Source organism: Dreissena polymorpha, chromosome 3 (assembly GCF_020536995.1).
Source record: "Dreissena polymorpha isolate Duluth1 chromosome 3, UMN_Dpol_1.0, whole genome shotgun sequence".
NCBI classification, from domain to species: Eukaryota; Metazoa; Mollusca; class Bivalvia; order Myida; family Dreissenidae; genus Dreissena; species Dreissena polymorpha.
Window position 1 is genome coordinate 67,218,552 of NC_068357.1, and position 27,358 is coordinate 67,245,909.

Here is a 27,358-nt window from a genome sequence, read left to right on the forward strand (position 1 = left end):
TCATTTTATGAATACTTTTGCATTATTTAAGATAGCAACTTGATATTTAGCATGCATGTGTATCTCATGGAGCTGCACATTTTTAGTGGTGAAAGGTCAAGGTCATCCTTCAAGGTCAGAGGTCAAATATATGAGGCCCAAATCGCTTATTTTATAAATACTTTTGCAATATTGAAGATAGCAATTTGATATTTGGCATGCATGTGTATCTCATGGAGCTGCACATTTTGAGTGGTGAAAGGTCAAGGTCATCCTTCAAGGTCAGAGGTCAAATATATGTGGCCCAAATCGCTCATTTTATGAATACTTTTGCAATATTGAAGATAGCAACTTGATATTTGGCATGCATGTGTATCTCATGGAGCTGCACATTTTGAGTGGTGAAAGGTCAAGGTCATCCTTCACAAGGTCAAGGTCAACCTTCAAGGTCAAACGTCATATAGGGGGACATTGTGTTTCACGAAGATAGCAACTTGATATTTGGCATGCATGTGTATCTCATGGAGCTGCACATTTTGAGTGGTGAAAGGTCAAGGTCATCCTTCACAAGGTCAAGGTCATCCTTCAAGGTCAAACGTCATGTAGGGGGACATTGTGTTTTACAAACACATCTTGTTTTTAATTAAATATATTCACATTTATGTCAATTTTCTGTAAAATGGCCCCTATATTATCGAAACTCATACTCACAAAGCATGTTGAGGCAGTTTTTTTTTAAATAGAAGTTTGTTTAAGATAATCGGTAGCGCGTTTAACGACATAGGATTTTAGGCGGGAATACAACTCGAGTACAGTCTAATATCGACCGGGTACGATTTAGTATATTTACCGTACCCGGGGTACATGTAAGTATACTTAAGAGTACCTGGGGTACACGTAAGTAGTACCGGAGTCGACAATGACCAATGGAGTCCATATTAAGGGATTAATTATGTCATGCCTGGGGTCGGGCAGCTTCCAGTACTTTGTCCAGAGTATTAGTCTTTAACTATATCACCTATTCACATGAAACTTCATATATGCATATATGGATAGATCTCACTGATTAGAAGTTCAGTGCACAAGAACTATAGCTATAGCCCCTTCATTACTTTATTTATCTCACTTTTTTATTGTCCGGGTCATAACGTAATTACAATAAGACCCATTTACATCAAACTTCCAACAAAGGTAGGTTGTGGTGTATAGAAGTGCAGCGTTCAACAATCATAAGTCGAGAACTCTGGCTTGCATATTTCACAATTCTATGCCTTTGTTGGTTTCACATTTTTTCTTGGTTTCCTGTTTTCCTGAAACTACTAGTTCATGATTGAAAATTAAGTTTTTATTACATTTAGAAAGGAAATCATACTGCTAATATGGGTTATATCAAATATTTCAGTTGTGTGTGGTATATTGTATTTTATTCACAATAATGAAAAGTGATATAAGTCCTTGGTGTTATATGTCTGTTTGTTTAGAGGGAAAAAGACAGCACAGGAACTAACGTCTGGGATATCATATCCTTATCAGAAAACAAAACAGTTAATAACTGAAACTGCAAATATAACTAAAATGTATTTAAACATCATCGATTCTATTGGAGAAGTGGTGTGTCCCATAATTGAAACTAGCCAGTACAGTACGGTATGTTTCAAGAAGACTCCCGCATGTCTCTGCTAATAACGCTACCAGTGCACGGTGTTGTTAAAGATAAAAAACAAACAACTGCAATAACAAAACAATGAACCTAACACACTGCCCTATTCAGGCATTTTGTGTAAAAAAAAGACAACTTGTGGAATGTAACCGGTAAACTAAGGTACGACATTGCACCGAAAATGTTTGCAAGCTAAATTTCTAGGTAAAAAACCTCCAAAACTGTTACACGGGAATAAACAGCAAAAGAAATACAATTCCGAATGACAATAATTATGCTTCCAATGTTATTGTCTTTCTGGATTGTATTTATCATCACAGAAATGGATAAAAGCAACGTTTGGATTATCAAAAGGTAAATGTAATATATTTTCGAGATAAGTCACTATATTATTTATACAGTCTTTCAAAATTATGGAACGTTTTAAATTCATCTTTCCAGAAATAGCAATATGTGGGGTTAATCTCTTTCAAAAAGACATTTTATTCAACGTAACGTACCGAGTTATGAAAATATAAAAATTATAAATTGATTTTGAAACCTTAAAAAGAAAACATCAATTATTTAATAAAGTTTGGTGTCTTTTACTCTTTATACAATGGAATATATTGCAATGGGTATAAACTGTTTATTGAAGTCTGATCCCCCCCTCCCTTCTCTGGTCAAACTCCCATTGGAGTTCTTTATAAATTGGAGTTAAACGGGGATCCCCCGTCAAACACCCATTGGGGTTTAATTTAAATGGGGGATTGACGGGGTCCCCCGTGAAAACCCCGTTGGAATTTAATGGATATGGGAGATGGACGGGATCCCCCGTCAAAATCCCACGGGGGAAGAAAATCTACAAACACTTTATTTTCTTATTAAAGTACATATTTCTTACAATTATAACTTAAACATGTGTATTTGTAAACATTGAAACAGAAAACAAAGCATAATATTTAAATTACATTTTTTGTAAAATATAGGTAAAATTCTCCCGTCTGGAAAAAACACCCGTTGGAGAATTGCAATTCTTAACGGGGGAGCCAAAACCCCGTTGGGATCCAACGGGGGATGGCAACTTTATCATCAAATAACTCTACTTTCCAAAAACATTTTAACTCTTTTTTTTTAAATTATATGTATGTACTCAATGCGCCCTTCAAATATGCAAAATTTCATAACAATTGTTCAATAAATAAAAAAAATAAGTTTGCAAATAATCTGGATTTGCAAACTTAATCTGGATACTGTTTAAATCTGTCAATATTACGTAAAACGTGCACAACACTATTGTAATTGAATTAATTACGTCAAAATTTGTTACATTAAAGTTTATACACTGGCTTTTACAGTCCAAGGTCAACTCAATGTCGTTTAAATATCATATGACCTTGTACTTTACCTTTCCGTATCAATTGCCCTCCATATTTAACAAGACCTCTCATTACCGAGTTCTTACCAAAAAAAAAACATAATTTAGAGGTAAAACATTTGATTTTACTCCAAAAGGCAATATTTTTTTCTTTTTCAAAATGGCCGTCGGCGGCCATATTGGATTTTGGTATTTTGAGGCTCCTGGCAGTGTGACGGACAAGCACCTCGGTGATTTATCATGTATAGGGACTAATTAACTCACATCAAGTGAGAAAATCTCTCAACCCAATTTTGCAAACGGGACTTCAGACCTAGTCCTGCACTAATAGGGGAGTTGATATTCAGCAAGGAATCCTGGCTGACACAACCAAGTGACGAAGCCATCGGATCAAAATGAAGATGGTCTTCTCCGACAGAAAGAGCATGAAGGGTAAAGGAACGAGAAACAGAGCGATCAAGTTCCATGGCTAGGTCATGAAATAGGAAGGTCAGCATAGACTTGTGATGACTTATGAAAAGCCAAGTTATACGAAGCATAGTCTGTATCCTTGATGGAGATAAGAGAAAGTTTCTTATCATCAAAAAGATAGACAAGAAAAACCTCTATGCGTCTAGCAGAATGATTGAGGGGATCAATATGCCCTCGAATACACCAGTCAGAGACAAGCTTCCAGAAAGCATCGTCGACTGTTCTAGTGGACTTTTCTCTTGCAGAGGCAACGAGAGTTGAAGCTCTAACAGAAAAAACGTTCTTCTGTAGGGATTATCAAATAATGGCCAGACTTGTAGTGGAACATGTCTGGAGCTTATGAAATCTATCTCTCTGAGATAGGAAATATGACCTGTGAGTAAGTTTCCTGGAAAAATCATACAGGAGACTGAGAAAGTCGATGAACTAGAATCTTCTGGGGGGCGACCAGGAGAATCTGGCAAGAGGTCACCTTGATACTCCAAGATAGAGGAATAGAATGGGTGAGATATAGGCATAAGAGTCCAGTTGGTCTCAAGCGGACGAAAGCACGACAATCGCCAACGCAACTGGATCGTAAACTGGACTATCTTACTCAGGAAGCCGTGGTTGTCTCTGGTCGCAAACAGGTAGACCAGTGGATAACCGAATGTGAGAAAAATCTAGTTGGTCTCTTCCTGATGAAATGTCCAATCTGACAGAAGGAACTGGTGTTTGCACGATTTACTGTCCGACAGAGTGTTGAGACGACCTGGTATGTGTTTGAACGAGAGAGAAATGTTGAAGTTCTTGCAAAGAACGAGCAAGTTCCTGGTTTTAAGATACAGGGGATGATTATGTATACACCCTTGTGCCTGGATGTAAACCATGACTGATGTGTTTTTTGTTGACACCATCACACAGGAGTCTCGAAAATGTGTTGGAAACGAGAAACAGCTAGAAAGACTGCTAGCTTTTCGAGATTGTTGATGTGCAGGTGATACTCCTGAGGAGACCACATACCTGAGATGATAAGGCTGAGTGGTTCCAGGTAAGCGCCCCAAACTTTCCCTGCTCGCATCCCTATGAGATGTAAGGAAGGTGGCGGTGGAAGAAGCGGTACTCCTGCCAAGAGAGTCCCCTAGTCTAGTCACCACTGAATGTGGGGAACTTAAGATGAAAGGATGGGAATCTGTGTACGCGAATTGCTCTGAGATAAATTCCAACAAATTTAGAGATAGTGCTGAAGAGGACGTATTCTTTCGGAAAAGACGTCCCAGCAGAAACACCGGGGACCGAACCGGTAAAAGACCGACCAGTGGCCGGAGCCTCATGGTAAAAAATGGGTGGGGAAAGAAATTCTCGGCAAGCCGAAATGTCCCCACTCCGACCAGACTTGAAAGTCGGTAGAATAGAAAAGTGTTGAACACTTAATTATAAGCGGCAGCCATCGATTTGCGAAGTGCGTATCTCTTCAACTGGTACTTTCGGCATCGGAGGTGTGTTGTTTAAAAGGGACAACACTAGGAGTGACCTTAAGGACGTCCGCCCTTGCCGGTCGAAGGCTTGAAAGTCTTCTGATCCGGCTTGGGTTTGCCCTTTATTTAAGAATCATTTCCAGACGAATTCCGATAGGAAGACGACCTGTTATAGGAACACGGCCTGTAAGAGGCCGGATGTTAAATAGAACAAGCAAATTCGTTGAATTGATATCCCCCGCCATTATACTTCTGGAAACAAAAGTATTCTGGACGGATGGACAAGGCCAATGTGCATCATCCTCTTATCCATATGTATACTCATATCAAGTTTCAATAAATCCGTCAAAGCACTTCCAATATATGGCTTCAGACACACAAAACAGCATTTTTTCAAGATACAAAGGGCCATAACTCCGTTATTATCCGATGGTGTACAATGCCATTTGGCATGCATCATCCTCTTATCCATATATATACTTATACCAAGTTTCAATAAAATCCGTCAAAGCACTTCCAAGATATTGCTCCGGACACACAAAAAGTATTTTTTCAAGATACAAAGGGCCATAACTCCGTTATTATCCGATGGTGTACAATGCCATTTGGCGTGCATCATCCTCTTATCCATATATATACTCATACCAGGTTTCAATGAAATCCACCAAAGCACTTCCAAGATATGGCTCCGGACACAAAAGTGCCGGACGGACGGACAACGCCAAAACAATATCCCTCCGCCTATGGCGGGGGATAAAAAGGTCATTTGGAGAAAAAGGTTGTTCTTCTTAGTATTCTTGGCTGTCGGGGTTGCCGGGTGCTTAGAAGCTGGACACTAAAGAGCGCTTAGGCGCTGGCCAGAGTTGTTTCTCGTTAGAGAAGCAAAGATCTGGTCTCTCCGGTCAGTTGTGATTGCCGCCTGTATCCTGCCTCCAAGATGAAAATCTGCGGTGAAAGGAGCAATTCTGAGCAAGTTCACTTCTGGTTCCAACAAGAAAAATGAGGCAGGGAATAGAGGATGAGGTCCCTCCGGATCCTTAGCATCTCGGGCCCGAGTCCGATAGCTCCCAAGCCATCTACAAGGCTGTGGCCGCATGCGGTCAAGCTGGTAGGCAGACCCATGGATCGGTCCTCTCTCAGTTACCTTTTCTCCAACATGGAGTAAGGAACTGGGATAGAGGTAGAAGCAAGTGGCATAGTAAGCAAAAGCTTGTTATTGTCAGGATCTAGACCCGGCAGTTTGGAAAGGTCCAAACCGGTAGTCGGGTCGGGTACAGGGGACTTGAAGCTTTTACCGCCATACGCGGTTTAAGCTCAGTCAGGTCCTTATGGGCTTACCACGGCGATGGAGCAGGCTAATTATTTGGGTTCCAATGACTGAAAAAACATACATTGTAGTCGAGCCACTCGGAAGGCGATTGTTGACACAAGACATCGCCTTGCTAATCCTGCCGTGCTCACTTTGCGGGCCAACTGTTCCGTAACGGTGACTCCAAAGCCTGTAGCCGACAGGGAAGGGGCGGGTAAAAATAATGTATAGACCTGATTAATAGAATGAAATGACAATAATGTTAGGTCTCAACGTTAGACTCTGAGCCTGCTTCAACCGAACCATCTGCAAGACTAGTGGTCTGTATGTAGCCGGCTGAGTCAGAAGTAGGAATACCAGATGGAGGTATATCATAAGCTTCTATTATTGAAAGGAACAAGTGTCCTTGAGACTGCTGACTCCATAAAGTATTGGACTCGATGGAGTAGCAGCAGGGGTTATACGACTAGGTAACCTAGAAAATACCAGTGGGTCGCAGCAAACGATGAATCCTGCTAAGATGAATCAAAGGAGGTTATTATATGACCGGTGACGTCACCGGGTAATAGCCGTTGATCGGTGACCGGACCGGTCAATGACCAGTGACCGTACTGATCATAATATGACCGGTGAGTGATGTCACCGGGTAATACCCGGTGACTGATGCCTGTGACCGGTCCCTGCTATCGGGAACCGGACCGGTCCGTGGTGACAGGACCGGACCGGTCAATGACCAGTGACCGGACCGGTCATAATATGACCGGTGACATTAACGGTTAAAAACCGAAGTCTGGCGGGAACCATATGGTCTGACATCGACCGACACATGGTCAAAACAACGTGGTCGATGTCACTTGGCAAAGACCGACGTATTGCGGGAGCCACGTGGTCGAAGTCTCGCCCGGTACCGGGAAAAGATCAAAGTATGGCGAGAGCAATATGGTCTGACGTTGACCGACGCATGGCTGAAGCCACGTGGTCCTGCCCGTTGTCCAGACCGGTCAAAGACCAGTGAACGGATCGGTCATAATATCACCGGTTACGTCACCGGGTAAAACCCGGTGACTGCTGACCGTCGCCCGAACCCGACCGGCCAATGACCGGGGACCGGTGACCAGGGATTGGTGCCCGGTGAACAGACCAGTCATAACATGACCGGTGACGTCACCAGGTCGAGACCGAAGTATGGCGGAACCCATATGGTCTGCGTCGAGCGACGCATGGCTTATTCCACGTGGTTGACGTCACTGAGCATAGACCGACGTTTGGCGACTGGACATTGACCGGTGCCCGGTTAACGGACCGGTCATAATATGACCGATGACGTCACCGGGTAAACTAAAGACCGAAGAATGGCGGAAGCCATATGGATTGACGTCGACCGACGCATGGCCGAAGCTATGTGGTCGACGTCACTGAGCATAGACCGACGTATAGCGGGAGCCATATGGTCTTCAGTCGACCGACGAATGGCCGAAGCCACTTGGTCGACGTCATGCTCAGTACCGTGCAAAGACCGAAGTTTGGCGGGAGCCATATGGTCTGACGTCGAATGACGCATTTCCGAAGCCGCGTGGTCAACGTCTTGCACGGTGCCCGGTGGCGAAGGTCCATTGGAACAGGATCTTCTCCACGCTTGCGGCTCTGGAAGGTCCTATGTTGCCCGGACCGGACCTGTCAAAGACCGGGGGCCGGTGAACGGACCGGTCATAAAATGACCGATGAAATTACCGGGTAAAGACCGAAGTATGGCGGGAGCCATATTGTCTGACGTCGACCGACACATGGCCGAAGCCACTTTGTCGACGTCACCGGTCAAAGACCGATGTATGGCGGGAGCCATATGGTCTGACGTCGATCGAGGTGTGGCAAGAGTCACGTGGTCGACGTTTAGCCCGGTACCGTGCAAAGACCGAAGTATGGTGGGAGCCATATGGTCCGATGCATGGCCGAAACCACATGGTCAACGTCTTGCACGGTGCTTTTCTTGTTTTCTGCGACCTTCGTACGTGAAATACAAAGTAAAAACATATTAAACAATTAGCTGGTCATAGACCAGATTGTTATACGGAACATGAAATTAACTATTTGCACATAATGCAAATGATAAACATTCTCTAAGTTATTTACTTCTAAAAGAGAACGTTACTAGCTTCATGAACACACAAACCGCGTTTGTGGCATAAATTAAACAAAAGTTTAATACCATTATAAAAAATAACACCGATAATAATGTGTTAGACAAATACTAAAACTTGTCTAAACAAATACACGGCATTGATTTACATTCTACCAGTTTACAAAAGCCGCGTTTGTGGCATAAATTAAACAAAAGTTTAATACCATAATCGAAAATAACACCGATAATTATTTGTTAGACAAAAACAAAAACTTGTCTAAACAAAAACACGGCATTGATTAACATTCTCCCATTTTACTATGTAAACGATTATGCCACGTGGTCGCTTTAAAACACACTGCCCATAAGACATAAATTAAACAAAAGTTTAATACGATACCTATGAAATAGTCCGGATAATAAATTGCTAGACAAATACTAACACTTGTCTAAAAAACAACTCAACAAAAACACGGGAGATAAATGGAAATAAACCCAATTATCAGAGCCATCGAAACGGCGTGCTGTTCTATTCCCGCATCCGGAAGAAGACTGAAGGTAGGGTGTGGCTTTTTGCTAGGTTGCGTTACACTATGTTCCGATCTAGTCTAAACTACGGACACAGGGTGGCGGCTCCAAAAAAAAAATCCGGATGATATAACCAACCTACGGAAGTAGTAGCTATAGATGGCAGGTAACGTATTTATGAGATTTAAATAATACTTTATAACAAAGGCTTTAATCCTCATTCGCCAAACCGGATAATAGCCGAGCAACTTGAACATGTATTGAGTTATACATTTTGCAAACTTAAAAGTCTATATTTTAGATCTACCTTAAATCAAATACATTCACAAGCAGAATCGACAAAAAAAACACTAACATCATTCATTTAAACAAGACTATTGCCAAGCAATAAAAGTTCCCTACCGGTAAAACTCCACCATTTTCAGCAATATTTCTAGTCTATTTGTTGCCATAGCAACCAGAATTCTTGACGTAGAAACAAAATAAAATGACGTGCATAATCTCCATATTGCCATGTATCCATGTTTCAAGTCTCATGAACAAATATGAAGAACTTTTAAAGTTATTACAGGATTCAGAAAAGTGTGACAGACACACTCACAGAGTGCAAACCATAAGTCCCCTCCGGTTTCACCGGTAGGGGACAAACTAGTACAAAAACGGATACAATACATACTGTATCACTGCCATCAGTGGATTGCGCAATTATACAATAATACCAAGATGTCAATAGATTGCTCATCTGATAATTTTTTACATGCAGCTTGACATAAGAATTTGGATCAATTACATTCAATTTTGCAAATTAAGTCTATACAATGTGAATCCCAAAGGCATTGTCAACTTTGACCTCAGTAGCATCATTTAAACAAACTTGTGTAGATGACCAGTAAACTATGTTACATATTTTTCGTGCCTCAGGAAGGTTTAAACTTCCCAGCCAGCACTTACCTCCTCTCTATGTCTGTTCCCATGGTTACTTGCGGCGCCATTATGCTGCTGGTAAAACCCTCCTCCATCGAGACCTGGTTACGTGTCATTGTAGCTCTCTGTATTGCAAAGACAGCTAACTAGTTTAATGACAGATAAATACAAAGGAAGATGGAAGTGTATATTTATCCCACCATAATGTGACCATTCTGAGAAATACAAAATGTGGGATGAACTAAGATGTATAACCAAAGATTCAATCCTATACCACTAGAGAAACCTAACCAATATGCATGCACCGTTTTGTCAGCTGTTTTCATGGGAAGTAAAAGAGAATTGTGCTTCAATGAAAGAAGTGTCTTACAAGTTCATATTCACTTCATGGTAATGACATAGTTGACCTTTCAATTAAATTGCAGTGAAAAATAAAAAATGAGGTCTTTCCTTGAATTCATAATATTTATGTGGACTGACCCACCAACCATCAGAGTGACTCCAATATATCTCATCCCATAAGGGCTTTTTTATAGAACAAGAAACCACAAAAACTGTTGGGTAAAATACTTTCTTAATAATTGGAAAATTAGGTATATATTAATGATTTTAGAATACAACTATTTTAAACAAAAAATAACAACTCTACTACTTTGATTTCCAGTACTTGTTTCCTCATACCATCCCTGCAGCACATATAATATTTGTGTTTCACATCCTTGACTTTCTCATGGGGCAGTTACCCCACGAGAAAACCACTATTACCCATCATCCCATACCTATGGATTCTGAGTCAACTTGCTCAGCCTTCCTCCTTGAAACCTCTGCAAGAGCAGTCTCCGCTTTGTCCAAGGCCATGTAATGAATGTCCTGAAGACATATGATAATACAACGATTTCTAGGGCATATTAGAGGCCAACATACTGCCCTATTTCCCTCCTCAAAAGGTAAGACTTCATAATGCCCCTCTAAATATAACCTTCATAAGAAAACTAATGACATAGAGGCATTTTTGTGTATGTTCCTAGCTATTTGCATGAGACGAAGTTTTGACATGTAGTCATGAATATCAACAAAAAATATAATTACCCATTCCCTTTAAAATTCCCAATATGAAGGGCTTGCAACTGTTCCCCAAAGATTTAAGAACATTTTAATAATCTACTCAAAGCTGACATGATACAATCTGATAAAACTTAAGTCTAAAATTAAATTAAGAAACACCAAAGGAGCTGGATGCAACAAACATTAGTATGTTTTGACAAACTTTCAGTCTGCCAAAAACAGCAATGCTTACATGCTTGTGAAAGCGGATGTGAATGACATATCAATCCTTAAATTTCAGTAAAATCAATAGCTGAAGTCAGCACAAAATAATATAAATATTCTTTACGATGTATTGACATATATAAACATACCATGAAGAGATCCTTTGCACCAATGCCCACAGCCAGCAAACAGGCCTTGTCAAATCTTGCATACCTAAAAAACATGATCTCTTTATCATATGCCTTCCTGTTATTCATAGAGAAATATCAGTGAATAAAGATATGTCAATCACTGTTTGAAACAGTCAAAAATAACAGCTTATAATAGTAAAAATTAACAGTGTCAATTTTCAGTATTCTTTTCCTGAATTACAAATTTAATTAGCATAAACGATGCAGGCTAACAACTATGAAACGATGTCACTGTCACATGCTGACTACCTTAGTAGATGGTGGAAAAACCGTCTAGCAAGACGGCTTATTGGGTCTCGATAGTCGAGGATGGTCGACTCTGAGAGAGGCTGCTTGGGAGAGTAGAATGTGCCTAGAGCCGTCTGCAGATTCACTGGCAAATATAATATGGTATTTGTTTTTGAGAAATTATTAGTTTAGATAATATTGTTTCACAGAATACAGTTTAAAAAATGATTTTTTTAATTGCAGGTACAATATTTAATCTAGGATCGCACATAAATCTGACCATTTGAAATGATATTTTTCCTCAGCATAATCACTTAGTGAAGTAATTTAAATAGTATATGTATACGTAATCTGTTGAAAATGCATCTTTGTGTTGGTTTAAGTTGTTGATGCATTTAAAATGGAAGTGTTTATGTTTAAATATTTATTGTACATAAAATTGAAATGGAGTATACATACAGATATGTCTTTTTCACAAATAAATATGCTAAATGTAGTTTACAAAATCTTTTGATCGCAAAATAGATGAACAGTTACACGATTTTATGTTCAAGATGAATAAACTTCTTAGGCCATAGGGTTTGTGAGACAATATAACAAATATACAAAGTAACTTAATATTGTTCTACAAAGCCATACTAAAAAAATCCGAAGGTGGGACTTCCATAACATTAACATTTTAGTCCCGCATCCAGACAACAGTACATTACCAAATTCCCCAAATACTCTCCCTATATTTCAAAGCTAAGTCGTAGGAATAAATCAATCAAGTATCTTCCCCACCCACCTTCACGTTCTGCGTTCAGTGGCATCTTGAGGAGATGGGTGACAATGGCGGTGAGACAGGTGTAAAAGCTGGTGCCATCCTGGTCCCAGCTCATGGCACATAGCAGGGAAACAGCCTGAAATTAGGAACAAGCTGGGGTTTTGGGATAACGGGACTTAATGCATATGTGTAAAGTGCTGTCCAAGATTAGCCTGTGCAGTCCGGACAGAGACGACACCTTCTTCTTTAATTGAACATTTTGTTTAAAGGAAGTCGCTTCTAATGAAAATCGAGTCTTGACAGAAAGTGTCATCCATGATAAGCTTGTACAGACCTCACTGCATTAAGGTCCATTTTCCCAGAGCAGTACTCTAATAAATTAATACAGGCATAGAAATAGTGAGCTTAATGCTAATGTATTGTTGTCCTATAAACGCTTTGATAGGCGTATGAGCATTTTTCGAAAACTAAACGCAGATTTTAAAAACCTAAACGCAGACCCTAAGTTCAAGGTCAAGGTCACAGGGGTCAAAATTTGTGTGCGTACGGAAAGGCCTTGTCAATACACACATGCATTCGGACCCTAAGTTCAACGTCAAGGTCACAGGGGTCAAAATATTTGTGCGTATGGAAAGGCCTTGTCCATATACACATGCATACCAAATATGAAGGTTACATCTCAAGGGACATAGAAGTTATTAGCATTATTCGAAACCTTAACGCAAAGTGTGACGGAAAGACGGACAGACGGACGGACGGACAGACGGACAGACGGACGGACAGTCCGATCACTATATGCCCTCCTTCGGGGACATAAAAATGTGCAAATAAAAAACTAAAGCAAAATCTTTGGGAATTAAACTGTTCTTCAGTACAGAAAGACAATACATTTTAATTTCAATGCATAGTGCTTTTGCAATTGTTAATACATAGCAAGATTGCAAAGGATAATGTCCGTACGTGTTCTCTTTAAATTCTTGATAAACAGTTTTATTTAAAAAAAGTTTTCCAGTTTTACAAACATAATTATAAATCGCTGATCAAAAATCTATTATAAAACTAGGTCGAAGCTGTATTTTTAAGGGTTTAACTTGCAACTTATATATTCACAGAACTATGGGAGAACTAAAGTTGTGTTAAATCCTTAAATTCATAAAATTCCTTAAATTAATAAAATCCATTTAGTCTATAAAATTCTGTAAGTCACTTTATACTAAGTTCTTATTATAATAAATATGTATTACACAAATAAATATTGCTGATATCAATTCAATAACATTTCATACTGTGACATAAAGCATTGGCCTTTGAACAAGAAATGAGATGTGGAGCTTAAACTTAAATCAAGTCAAGATTTTCATCCACAGCATTGTTAATACATGTATAGGCCCTGCAATACAAACAATTTACAGTAAAGCCTCGCTCTGCGAAAACCTGGCTAAATGCATCTGTGTAAATGGTCTTTCCAGATCAGCTAGTGAAGTCTGCACAGGCTAATCAGGAACGACACTTTCCACCAATACTGGATTTTCATTCAGAAAAGACTTCTTTTAAGCAAATAATACCATAAAAGTGAGAAAAAAAAATCGTCATTGATAAGCCTATGCTGACTGAGCAGGCTAATCTGGGAGAACTTTCTTCAAATATTCATGAAGCCCTGTTTAAAAAACAACAAGGATAATATTTATACCAGATACATTTCGAGTGCAGTGAATGCATACTTCATCTACTTGCATAGCCCGTATGTATTCTCGCACCAGCTCCACACAGGACAATCTTTCCCTGCTCACAAGTCACAGTGACATCTGAAGCAGGCCAACTGGCCCTCTGCAAGATAGCAAGAAATGTGCTGTTTTGTTAATAACTGAAACAAAAAAGTTTGTTTCCAACCAGGTGATACAGTTTAGTTTTAGACCACACATGACCCAGATTCAAACAAGGCTTTCATATTATCAAGAAAAACATTTATGTGCTCATTAAAAAGGACACAAACTTTTAATTAAAAAATCTTGATGAGGTCAACAATTCTTCACCAAGTGACAAAAATTCAAATACGCTGTTGCTCTCAATAAATTAGCCTTTTTTCGGAAAACTGGGCCTTAATGCATGTAGGTAAAAAGTCATCAATGAATGAGCCTGTGCAGTTCATACCAGCTAATCAGGGACAACACTTTCCACTTTTATGAAACTATTTTTTAAACGAAAGGCTCTTCTAAACACAAGTTAAGGTGGAAATTGTTGTCTCTGATTAGCCCAGTTTTCCCTAGTGGAGATTCAATTTCATGTCATTACTTGTAAAAAACGACGGCAAGTGCATCCACATAGTCTCCAAGCCAGTACGCTGCCTGCGGGTCAAACTCACACCATTTCATGTCTCGTGAAGCTGGTGCAGACCTGGGGGAGGGAAGTGAGTTTGTGTCATTGCTTGTGTGTCTAAATGGATATTTTGGTGGTTTTCAACAGTTATTTACATATATCGAACATAAGTAAGTTAACCTATTAAACAATGCCTAATTCTTGTCATCTTGTTATACAATTATTTATGTGTTTTTACTTTCCTTAATATATGGATCAAAGTAATAAACAAGTTTTCTTTGAATTTGGTACATGATCATTATGATAGCTAAATGAATACTTTCAGTAAGACTATAATGTTGTACTTTATAAAATAATTCACTGATTCTTTCACTAAATGTCAACTGTATATATCTGTAAAACAAGAGCAACGCATAACGGGTGCCACGCTCGTCTACGGGTGCAGTTTTGAATAAATGAAAGCTTGTCAGAATTTGATTTTTCTTTTTTTTAAGGTCACAGTGACCTTGACCTTTGACCTAGTGACCCAAAAATGGATGTGGCGTGTAGGACTCATCAAGGTGCATCTACATATGAGACTGTAGGTGGAAGCAATTTGATTTTAGAGCCAATGTTCACAACCTTAACAAAATGTTAAGGTTTTAGCACGACGCGGACGGCGGACGAAACTACGAGCTGGCTAGGACAATACCTCAGGTTTTCTCCGAAAACGCCGAGCTAATAATGCTCAATTTTGAAATAAATGTTTTACATGTAGAACGAAACTTAAGCAGGTAAATTTCTGCATTCAGCCTCCTTCACTTCCTAAGAATAACAAATTTGTTACTTAACATGATCTGGATAAAGTGGAAATACCTGTAGTATTTTCCCATCTGCAAAATCTTTGTAGGACAAGGCTTTTCATCAAGAAGTTGTATTTTAAGTGGCGTTAAAGCTATATCAAACACCTGAAACATTAAGTTGTTATTTAAGTAGCGTTAAAGCTATATCAAACACCTGAAACATTAAGTTGTTATTTAAGTATCGTTAAAGCTATATCAAACACCTGAAACATTAAGTTGTTTTAGTTGTTCGCCTGCGAACAACTAAGGTTAGTACTACGCGTTGCAAGTCGGTCTGCTCTTAACTACGCTAAGCCGGATAACCGCCGCATCTACCTCATCCACACGAGGAGTTGTATAATTAATGCAAGAGGTTTGAGTTTTCCAACTATATTCATTCACAAATGGAAACATAATTTGAATATCGTGTTAAATGGAATATTTTGGAACGGAATCGTACATAGAAAAGAATCAATAAACAATGTTTGTATTATACGTGTCGCGGAAGATATTGCTTATGAATGATTAAAATAGTCCACTATCTGCTGCGTCTGTATGACGTAGTATTTTTGCTCAGCACAGGTCTTTCATAATCTGAGGCTTTTAATAGATGCGGGAAAATGAAAATACTGCTGATACACAAGGGAAAGTCCAATTGCACGGGTGATTACAACACAATAGTATAGGGTTACACTTGTTAATATTCACAGTTCTCAAATGATAAAACCTTGAACATGAGATCAACAATAACTACAGGGATACTATAGACAACAACAAAAAGGCGTCATAATAGCTAAAACAGAATATAAAAAACAATTAAATATAACAAGAATTATCTTTTAAAAGGTATTTGGCGTGAATGCTGACTTTGAAATAAAGTTTGAAATTTATGATTTTAAATAATTAAATTGAAAACAAACGTTTAACTATTCTTCTTTTTTTAACTTTTAGGTCGCATATTCACCGCATGAAATGTGTGTTATAATAGTCGAAACATACATTAGTATAAGTAGATACAAATTATACTATGGGAGTGAACACCATAATGTGTCCTCGCGCGGCTTATTGTGAGTTTATTTCTGCATCATCAAAATATACTGTATGTTAATATTTGATTGACATGCAGTTTTCTTTACAAACATTTAAATCACACTTTCATAGCCGTGTAATGCGAAAATCGGTCTTTCGGCCAGCGTAGCTCAAGTTTTAATGTAGTTTGCTTGAGAATTTAACACAATGCTGTTTAATAATAATACATTTATTATTATAATTATGTTGTGGTTCATTCTTTGTTTGACATCAAACAAAGCGACGGTTACGCTTAAGTAGTGAGTTACGATAGTAAACAGCACACTTTACATTCAACCTGCATTCGCGCATAAAAAGAAAGGGTCAACTGGGTGCTACATTTCCTTTGCTTACTTCAGTTAGAAGTCGATTCTTTACATAATTCAAATCTTAAGGCCCCGGCATCTAGATATGTAAAGTTTCATTTGTTGGTTATTAAAAGAAGTTTACACAGGATTCATATAAGTTTTTGCGAAATTACATCTCGCGGAATTGTATATTTTTGCATAATAAAAGTCTTAGTCGCATGGTATTTGTGTTTAGCGTGTTTTTTTATCATGTGGTACTTTTTTGCGAGTGTTTTAGAGTCTTTTTTTTCGTCACGTGATCATAAGATCTTCTCGGCAAAAAAAAAAAAATAGTTAGTCGAAACAATAGCATGAAATTATTAAGTTCATACAACCGATTTTTTGTCAAGACGAATGTTTTATCAAATTGATTTTTGAAAACATTCAGTCAAAACATTCGGTCTAGTTGAGCAGAACAGGAGGCATCTCAAGCAAGTTTCTGATTGTTGCTGAAGAACGCAAAAAGTTTAACTATTGTTTTTTTCACTTGTTAGTCGCATTTTCACCGCATGAAATGTGTGTTATCATTTTCAAATCACACATTCGTGTAAGTAGATAAAAATTATACTACGGGAGTGCACATCATATGTGTCCTCACAAATGCCTTATCATGAGTGTATTTCTTCACCATCGAAATATATCTTTATATTAATATTTGATTTACACGCAGTTTTCTTTCAACACATTTAAATCACTCTTTCTTAGCCGCATCATGCGAAAAAGGGTCTTATGTGTTAAAGCCAGCATATCTTTAGCCGTACCTGTGCATTTGCGCAGTCTGGTCAGAGGCGATGCTGTTCGCTACAAAATCACTCAATGTGTTATGGTCTAATTATGTATCTCGTGACCAGACTGAAAGATGCGCAGGCTAAGTGGGCTATACATATGATGGGCGCATATGGAATAAGACCAAATTTCGCATGACGAGGGTCATGTTTTAGAGTCTTTTTTTTCGTCACGTGATCATAAGATCTTCTCGGCAAAAAAATAGTTAGTCGAAACAATAGCATGACATTATTAAGTTCATACAACCGATTTTTTGTCAAGACGAATGTTTTATCAAATTGATTTTTGAAAACATTCAGTCAAAACATTCGGTCTAGTTGAGCAGAATAGGAGGCATCTCAAGCAAGTTTCTGATTGTTGCTGAAGAACGCAAAAAGTTTAACTATTGTTTTTTTCACTTGTTAGTCGCATTTTCACCGCATGAAATGTGTGTTATCATTTTCAAATCACACATTCGTGTAAGTAGATAAAAATTATACTACGGGAGTGCACATCATATGTGTCCTCACAAATGCCTTATCATGAGTGTATTTCTTCACCATCGAAATATATCTTTATATTAATATTTGATTTACACGCAGTTTTCTTTCAACACATTTAAATCACTCTTTCTAAGCCGCATCATGCGAAAAAGGGTCTTATGTGTTAAAGCCAGCATATCTTTAGCCGTACCTGTGCATTTGCGCAGTCTGGTCAGAGGCGATGCTGTTCGCTACAAAATCACTCAATGTGTTATGGTCTAATTATGTATCTCGTGACCAGACTGAAAGATGCGCAGGCTAAGTGGGCTATACATATGATGGGCGCATATGGAATAAGACCAAATTTCGCATGACGAGGGTCATTAAAAATCTCATTGCGAATTGTTAATGGCACATTTAGCGCAACACTTTTCAACACAAAATTGAATTCAAACTAGCAAAACTTGTAATGAAGGGCAGCCTATCCAGGCGTTCAAGAACAATATCCAGACGTGCTGACTGAGTGCGGCAAACATTTGTGGTTGGATGATTAAACGATTTCCCTCTTATCGTGACACTATACTATTTTAGTAATGGTTTTTTTCTCATCTTGAAAGCAAAACTGTGTTTATAGACTTTCTGTAGATGGATTTTAACGCGTAATTGTAACTGGGCCACAATTTGTGTCGTTTGAACATACAAAAGGTAGTCCGAAATTCCTTACACTGAACAGTGCTTCATCCTTAGCCCTGAGCACAGACACAGTGATGTAGCCAAAGTTCAGAGGATTTTATCTCGAATCAGCCTATGGAATATTCGAATATATTCATGCGTGTCTGCTGGCGTTATGTTAAAGTCATTTAAGGTGAAAAGCTGGGTAAAATAGCTACACTGAAAAAGCACATTAGTGCTCTATACCCATGTTTAGGTCAGAGTTGTTGACACCGTGCGAACTGCTAGGGTAACAAGTAATGCATAAACAACAAAGTACGGGTCAACAGGGCTGTCTTTATGACTACCTAATTCGTGAGTAAAAAGTATTACTCGCAGATTTATTTTGTATTTATTTTCATCAACTATCATATTGTATATTTTGAATTTGTATATGGTGTCAAAAATCAAAAGTTGTTTTTTAGGTAATTTCCATCATGAAGTTATATTCTTAGTAAGATAGGTATTTGATATTCCATGCACCCTGGCAGCAATGTTTCTCTACACATCCAAACAATTTTCAACTTTGCCACTGATACAAGTAAAACACATGCTATGACCACGTTTCATGAAACTTGAGCTTGAAATGTGACTTTTAGAGTGAGAACAGGATTTTACTATAGCCAAATAATAAAAACTGCCTCGTCCCCAGGCTGCCGTATTTTTAGACCAAAGCAAAGACATCATAAGGATAAATGTTCTAAACAAGTTTAACGAAATTTCTACTAAAAAGTGACTTCTAGAGTGTTCAAAGCTTTATCTTTAATTTGACCTCATTACCTATTTTTTACTCACATAATCCAGTTCTCATCTCAGCCAATATATACGTAGGACAAATTATCTGACCAAGTTTTATGAAAATTGGGCAATTAGGTGTGGCTTTCAAAAATGAAAACGGTAAGTGTTGACAACAGACAAAGACAACTCACAAAAGGTGATCACAAAAGCTCATCATTAGCAAGTTATATATTTTTGTAATGCTCTATTGTCATTGGCATTTGTTTTCAAGAATATACATACTTTTACAATGTTTTGTATACTGATTGTTATGTATGTGTCTGTGAAAAATATTATATAAAAAATGGGGGTCGCCATGAATTATTTTTAGGTAATACATTTTGTCAATACTGAACTGTTTTACAAATTTCCATTTGACAATGCATTAAATGGGGAAGGTGTTGTAAGTGAAATACATGAATACTGTGCATCATGCACTCTATATTTAATGGAATAAAGGAGAATATAGTTCATTTTATTATCTGGCACAAACAGACTGATAAAAAGGAAACAAACATTAAGAGTTAATTTTTTATTTTGTTATATCAAACTTCCACACATCCAATACAGATATATATAGTTTTCTGTTAACTATAAACAAATGTGCTTTTGTTACAGCAAAGACAACCATATCAGCATGAAACACAGACACAGAAATTGAAAGGTTTATTGTGTGCTTTGATTGTTCTAGATGATTTTTTAGTGCTTAATTGCAAGAAAATAGACAAAATACATGTACCATTTTATCTTTTTTTTAAATAAATATTTATAAAAGCAACATAAAATCAAATTTATCTTTTTTTTAAATAAATATTTATAAAAGCAACATAAAATCAAATTTAAAAATAATTATAATCATTATAATTTTGTTCGATTTTCTAATGTAATAATTCATAGTTCCATCCACCATTTAACTTCAATGTATATTTTTAGTTTATGTATGTAAGTTATTAAAGAACTGATATTTCATATTTTATATAAAAAAAGAGTTTTACCTTTATACAACTAAGTAAAAACAAGAACAGTAAAATGGAAACAATTGAAAATCCATAAGTGTAAAATATACTAAAATGTAAGCCTGCAATATTTCCATTGTTAAAAAAATTGCTTCCACCTTATTGTAAAATTGTATATTGAATATGGGATAAGTGATATATTGACTGAATAACTATTCTGTTCAATTGAACAAATGATTATGGGGGCTTCAATTTTCTTGAGTTGCAGCTTAGAACAGCAATTTGACCTATTTGAAAACGGCTCTGTAACTTTTGCTGAAAGTTCACAAGGTTATGGACTAGAACTTGATCTACATGTTTTCATATGTGTCATATCTGGAAAAATCTAGTTTTGGAGTATTTAATGGTAAAATATTTTCTGGGAAACTCCACAGTGTGAACAAAAACATTGTTACATCCAGTGTGACCATACCATGTGGTCCGTGACGTCATTTTGGCTAGCACGCCAAGTAGAAAATTGTAAACATTGTCTCCGCTAAGAAACTTCAAATCCACGTAAGTAATTTATTATTTACTCTATTTTGACGAAATAAAGCGCAGGCTATGGGTAAAGTTGAGCGCTTTTCCCGGTTATATAAATATTTGACACCAGATGAGTAGTTTGGTATATAATTCGAGGCAAATTCCTAGTTTTTACGTTACAATTCACGCAAGCACGACAAGCACATTTTAAATCTTCCAAAATATCGATTATATATTCCTTTTCACACAGTCCCAGTCGAAATGCTGTTGCTAGGTGAACATTAGGAGTACGGTGGGATAGTGCGAGAAAAAGCTAGAGAAAGTTGTTACCTACTTATAGACTTGGACTCGACATAAAAGAAATTTAATCAGATACCTTCTTTCTGTAGATTTCCTTGTTTTAGAGGGATTGCAATCAAGTAGCTTGACTTGAGATAAAACAGACATTTAAATATATATTTATTCATGTGCGTAATGTGTAGTTCTGCAACAATATGCCAAAAAACGTATTGCAATATATTGTCTATTCAAAAACCCGTGTTGCAATAAATTGCAATATATTGCTAACTTGAACCAGAATTATAACTCGCCAGCTTATCACCAAAACCAACTTAATTACACGAACATAACCTTTGTATTGTATGTTTAGGTTCTAGTTATATCCTATTGGCAATTCTTTTTCCCTTGGAATTGTCTATAAAGTCAAACTCGGCGTTCGTTTCGTCTGCCATTTTGAGAACTATTATAAAAGCCGACAAGAAGAATAATAACCCGAAAAAGAATTGTGGATGTTTAAAAGCCGGTTGTTTAACTTATCAGAATGCAGTTACGTAATTTTTTTTATCATTATTACTTCTGTTTATAATAACATCAAGTTACAATTTTATTATGTAATTAATTGTATTTTTCGTATTTTCATAAGCTTCATCTTAAATTTAACAGTATGACATGCAAAAGCAGATCAGATAATTGTTATCCTGTTAGAGCGAGTAATGTTATTCCCATCAAAAAAAGTTTACAATTATTCATAACAAATCTGAAACACAATTGTACCTTTTGGATTCATCGATGCTTTAAAAATGTAGTATTAAAAACACCACGTCAAAATTTGTGTCCCAAAATCTAGAATCTTGGACAAACTAATATGTTTCGTCACATAAATTATGTCACACACAATACGTCATAAAATGCGTATCGTACAGCAAGTTACCATGTAAACTGTATAATGCGCACACCTTTTATTTGCATGTAAAAATGGGGAAAACATTATTTCAAAAGATTTGCCCTTGGACTCGTGTGTTTTAATAAGCCAAGTTTTTATTTAATTAAGCTTAAATAAATAGGTTTAAACTTACATGTAGTACAACAATTTAATTATTTATTTGATAATTATCATTTTCAGGCAATTAATATTATACAACATTTTTATTGTTAAAATCATGTTAAAATAGCACACATTGAAATAGTGACATGCGTATCAAAATCTCTGCTAGAACTATGGTTTCCATCATCAAATGCTTAGAAAGAATTTTAATTTATTTTGATCTTCCCACTCATTCATGTATCGCAATTTGTGTGTTAGTGTCCTTTTACGACAGTCGTATAGTGACTCCAATAGTCTATCCAAGGCACAAAAACCTCAATGGCAAAAACACCAAAAGATTTTTTATAAACAAGAGAGTCAGAGGCCCACCGTCACTTCAGGAACTTACTGCTCTCAGCAACTTTTGAGATGTCTGTGAAACCAATTTCAAACTTGAACAAAAATGGCAAAATATCAACAAGAGAGTTAACAAGGTTTTACTATAGCCATATAAGAAAAACTGCCCAGCCCCCTGTCGGCCATGTTTTCCAACAGAAGGGAACAATATTCGAACTCAGCCCATTAGAACAAATGTTCTGACCAAGTTTAATGAAGATTATAATAAAAATATGGCTTTAAGAGGTTTAACAAGGTTTTACTTTAGCAATATTAGAAGAAATGGTCTTGCTCCTGGCGGCCATATTTTACAACTGACCAGAGACATTTTCAAACTCATCCAAGATACCATAAGAACACAATCATGTTCTGACCAATGTTCATGATGATTGGGCAATAAATGTGACTACTAGAGTGTTAACAAGGTTTTCCTATAGCCATATGAGGAAAAATGCCCCGCCCCCTGGCGGCCATGTTTTTCAACCAACCAGAACCATTTTCAGGCTCATCTAAGATATAATTGGGACAAATCGTATGACAAAGTTTCATGAAGATCAGACAATAAAAATGGCCTCTGCAGTGTTCACAAGGCAAATTCTGATGACGCACAACGCATGACAGATGACGGACAAAAGGCGATAACAAAAGCTCATCATCAGCACGTTGTGCTCAGGAAAGCTTATATTAAGAAACATAAATGGCTGAAAATATTTTCGTCTCAATGATTACAATGATTACAGGATAATGAAATATATCAATCAAAATATAGAAATAATAAAAAATTAATATTATTATTTATACGTGTACATTAAAAAAATTACTTAACATAACACGTGTATAGCCATATTAATTAGAACATTTGTCTTGTGGCAAACATATCCTGACGTGAAGCTAGAAAAAAAAACTTGTCAGCATCCACAAAGAAAGATGCTAAGAATCGATGTACCACGCAAACACAAATATATCAATGTTTTTTTTAAATGGAAAAGCTATTGCAATTCAATCACACAGATTTCATTTTTACTAAATAGTCCGACAATGATCTGGTGACTGTTGGTGTTGTAGCAAACAGACGCAGGGCTTTTCACGCCATCGCTCAGTGAAGCCAGTTTCTTTTTTCCCTCACAATCCACCTGTATGACAGCATTAAAAGCGTTTCCACAGACCAGAACTTGTCCTTCAGGTGTTACATGTACACCACATGGGTTTGCTAGTTCTGGGTCAGTGAAGGTGGATATAAGGCTGCCATCTGATGCCAGTGTGAGGAGCTTGTGCTGGTTGAGGTTGGTGACATAGATCCGGTCACCAGCAGGGCTCAATGCACATAGGTACACTGCAAAATATAGAGCATGTAATATATAAACATATAGGCATAGCAGACATTAACTCTTAAAAAATATATAATAATCGCATACATTTTAAAAGTGTTTTAAATATCCACGTAAATGATTATATATTGTGTTGAAAGTTTGGTATATACATGTATTTACAATATGTTTAATATATTTTCAATATTCAACTATATTTGCAATACATATACCTATATCGCCAGTTTCTGTTTCCTCATAAACCTTTTTCACAAGTGTCCCACTCAGGGTGTAGTGGTAGAGAGCAGTGCGAGAGGTGATATACAATGCTCCCTGACGGTGGGCAATCCCAACAGCCTTATGTGGAAACTGTAACGTCCTCCCTTTCACCAGCTGCCGATTGCTTACAGACATGAACTGCACACCAGCATCTTCAAGAGTCACAGCCACTTCATTAGATGTGATTAGGCACATGTCCTGTGGTTTACTAGACACATCACAGTGACTGGACACATTGAAATGCTGGTCCAACAGTTTCACTTTTTTGTTAAGGTTATCTGCAACAATGACCTCACCACTACGCAGGCTGCAAATGCCTATGATATAGCATGTCTGATTTGAGTCACTTGATATTTTCACATTATACTGGGACGTCCTCTTCACAGACAACACCTGATCTGGATTACTGTCTACAATTCTCCCTAGACTAGACTGTTGTGACAAGTATTGCTGAATGTCAAAGTTCCCCTGGAATATTATTGAACTCTGCACCTTCACAGGGTTCTCCTTCAGAAATGTTTCAGATTCTTGTATTTTCTCCTGACATTTTATGCTGGCTATGAACTCAATGTCTTTCTTGCTCTTATCACAAAGGCCCTGTGCAGCTTCGCTTAACTGTTGAAGATCATTCTTCAGTCTGCTGCAGTTTTCAACATCTTTCTTGAGAGAGGTTTTCAGTTTTGTCCTAATTTCCTCTAGTTGTATCAAAGTTGTATTTTCTAGCTCATTCAAAGCAGCATTTAATTTCTTACGCAGCTCTCTGATTTCTAGAAGTTTTTCATTATATGATCCCTCCACAGACACAATGCTGGCCTCTTGTAATGTCTTAAACTTATTTAGTTCAGCAAGAATTGTTTGAATTTTGTTTGATAACTGCTCTATATCCACCGACAGCTTTTTAGCTGATTCAGAAATTAGAGCCAAATTGGTACACTGTCTGAAATAGCAACAGGAATCATAAGTATCTATGATCAAATTGACATAAAATGTATGGGTGTGCAAAACAATAATATATAAAAAAGGGTAGAACATTGTGAGTCTATTTAAGTCAAAATTAGTCCCTAACTGCTTAAAAAAATCAATTAATAAGTGTACATTACAAACAATGAGTGCCCCATTTTGTAATCTAGACCCCAAGCAAAAATGTAACCAATATTATAATTTCAACATTTAACAATTATTTAGAACAATTCTTGAAATGCTTTAAACAACTAAACTATGAAATTGTTACATAATGTACGTATTTGATTGATTCAAGACAACATATCCAACAACTTTTTAGTATAAATGTCATCACTCTTAATTACACGTTTCTTAATGACTAAGTGTCATTTACCTGTGATTCAGTAAAACACAATCAGAGCAGCACAGCTGACTGTGGTCCTGGCAGAACATTTTCAGTTTCTTGCTGTTGTAAATATCACATTTCAGTAGCAAACCCTCGACTTCCTTTGCAAGAGGCCATTTATTTGTTTCCCCTCTTCCATATGTTGAATGGTTTACAAATATTTGATCATGATGGTAAACGCATTTTTCGCAAAAACACTTCAAACAAGTTTCACAGAAAAATTCAGCACTTGCTTTGATATTTTTACTTTCGCACACAACACAAGAATAGTCCTTCACAAAATCAGAACTTTTATGATTTGAAACTTCAGAAAAAGAAGTTGCCATTTTCTATAGGTATTGTGAACTGCGAGACGTCAGATTAAAAAGTTGTGTAATCAACTTTCTTGACTGAATTTGTGAAATACAATAAGTGTTATAAAACTAGAATATATGGCATATCAGTATATCCAATGTTCTTAACTTCAAAGCAGTAATGCTGATTTATGTTTGCTGTTCATGCAAATCAACCCGCTTTAAATACACGCCTAAGTACAAAGTCCAATAACAAGTTATAAAAAGCCGTTGTATATAGATACTATTTCACTGATAACAGAAGTATACACCATTTTCTGAAAACCGGTGAAACAGGTATTCAGTTAAAGGGACTTGTTCACAGATGTTCATAATTTAAAAAATGTCATTTAATTTATATAAACAACACTAATATTTGGAAAAGGATTAAATAAGTATAAAAGCAAGAAATAAGGTTTGTGTTGAAAAAGACTAGTTAAATCAATGAGATTAAATGATAGGGATTTTGTTATTGATGCAGTTCTTACATACATCACACCCATATCACTTACAGGTGTTTCGCCCAGTTTGGCGACTAATTTCTCATTAATATATACTTTGGCTAATGTATCTATAAATCAATGCAGAAATACTGTGTCAACCTGAAATAAAATCATTGTATTTTGAATAATAGGGACCATGCTAAATATATTGGTCATGTTGATGGAATTATTCTTTTTAAATCAATCAACAATAGTTTTAATTATTCATCGTCTAAATCAATGTAACAATCTAGTAACTACCTGCTATGTGTGCATGATAATTATTGCATACACTAAATATCTTCTTATACTATTTCAAAGATACTTCTTGTTTCACCAATGCAAACCCAATAGAATTGTAATGATGAGCTCCAGACAGGCTTAATGCATGCCAAGATTGATAACGTTCCGGATGGCATATATATAAGGCATTAAATGAAAGGTTCCAATTTCACTGCTAGAACAATGGTGTATGTACACGAAGAAAATATATTAGGATAGGCAACAACTATACTTATATGATATAATCTATCCTAGTGCACAAAATGCAAGATGTTAGTAATTGTTAAATATGAGAACATAGCCTTTAGGTGTAAATGATCTAGTACTGACAATTTGCCAAATAGAGGCACATACAAAATGTATTGATTGAGAGAGTTGAGTGTGAAACAGTTGTTTTGGCTTAGCTATTTATTGGAGACAAAATAGTTGCAAATAAAATGCCGCATGCCTATAATATGTTCACATTAGCAAATGAAGAATGAGAATTGTGTTTACCGTATACAACACAAAAGAGTTAATGATCTGTAAAAAGTAAATGAGGCAAAATGTGTAGATTGCATGTTTTCTATATTGCACAGGTTTGTTGCGGGTTTTTTTTTTCACAAA

The 27,358-nt window shown here is 36.9% G+C and overlaps 4 protein-coding genes across 5 annotated transcripts in view; all 4 read right to left on the reverse strand.

The window, feature by feature from the left end:
• The window catches only part of LOC127874575 (uncharacterized), a 207,673-nt gene that overhangs the window by 108,262 nt on the left and 72,053 nt on the right, over positions 1 to 27,358 (reverse strand). The gene's annotated exons all lie outside the window — the stretch shown is intronic.
• The window catches only part of LOC127874580 (uncharacterized), a 194,855-nt gene that overhangs the window by 108,262 nt on the left and 59,235 nt on the right, over positions 1 to 27,358 (reverse strand). The gene's annotated exons all lie outside the window — the stretch shown is intronic.
• Positions 9,801 to 15,523, reverse strand: LOC127874583 (WD repeat-containing and planar cell polarity effector protein fritz homolog). Its single transcript, XM_052418979.1, has 8 exons — positions 15,430 to 15,523; positions 14,551 to 14,652; positions 13,980 to 14,085; positions 12,280 to 12,394; positions 11,514 to 11,637; positions 11,223 to 11,286; positions 10,584 to 10,674; positions 9,801 to 9,929 (listed from the first exon to the last, which is right to left on the reverse strand). The coding sequence occupies exons 3-8, from the start codon at positions 13,992 to 13,994 to the stop codon at positions 9,910 to 9,912; spliced, it is 429 nt and encodes a 142-aa protein (XP_052274939.1). The 5' UTR covers positions 13,995 to 14,085; positions 14,551 to 14,652; positions 15,430 to 15,523; the 3' UTR covers positions 9,801 to 9,909.
• On the reverse strand, positions 21,470 to 26,174 carry LOC127874576 (uncharacterized). The gene is made up of 3 exons (XM_052418972.1): positions 25,645 to 26,174; positions 24,263 to 25,245; positions 21,470 to 24,055 (listed from the first exon to the last, which is right to left on the reverse strand). The coding sequence occupies exons 1-3, from the start codon at positions 25,980 to 25,982 to the stop codon at positions 23,712 to 23,714; spliced, it is 1,665 nt and encodes a 554-aa protein (XP_052274932.1). The 5' UTR covers positions 25,983 to 26,174; the 3' UTR covers positions 21,470 to 23,711.

Excerpts from the sequence above, each read along its gene's own strand:
- LOC127874576 (XM_052418972.1), bottom strand. The coding sequence starts at position 25,982 with ATGGCAACTTCTTTTTCTGAAGTTTCAAATCATAAAAGTTCTGATTTT. Across the intron at positions 25,246-25,644 it reads TGTGTTTTACTGAATCACAG|ACAGTGTACCAATTTGGCTC; the intron begins GTAAATGACACT and ends TTGCTATTTCAG. Across the intron at positions 24,056-24,262 it reads AACAGAAACTGGCGATATAG|TGTACCTATGTGCATTGAGC; the intron begins GTATATGTATTG and ends TATATTTTGCAG.
- LOC127874583 (XM_052418979.1), bottom strand. Across the intron at positions 11,638-12,279 it reads ACTGAACGCAGAACGTGAAG|TGAATCTGCAGACGGCTCTA; the intron begins GTGGGTGGGGAA and ends TATATTTGCCAG. Across the intron at positions 10,675-11,222 it reads GTGCAAAGGATCTCTTCATG|GACATTCATTACATGGCCTT; the intron begins GTATGTTTATAT and ends ATATGTCTTCAG.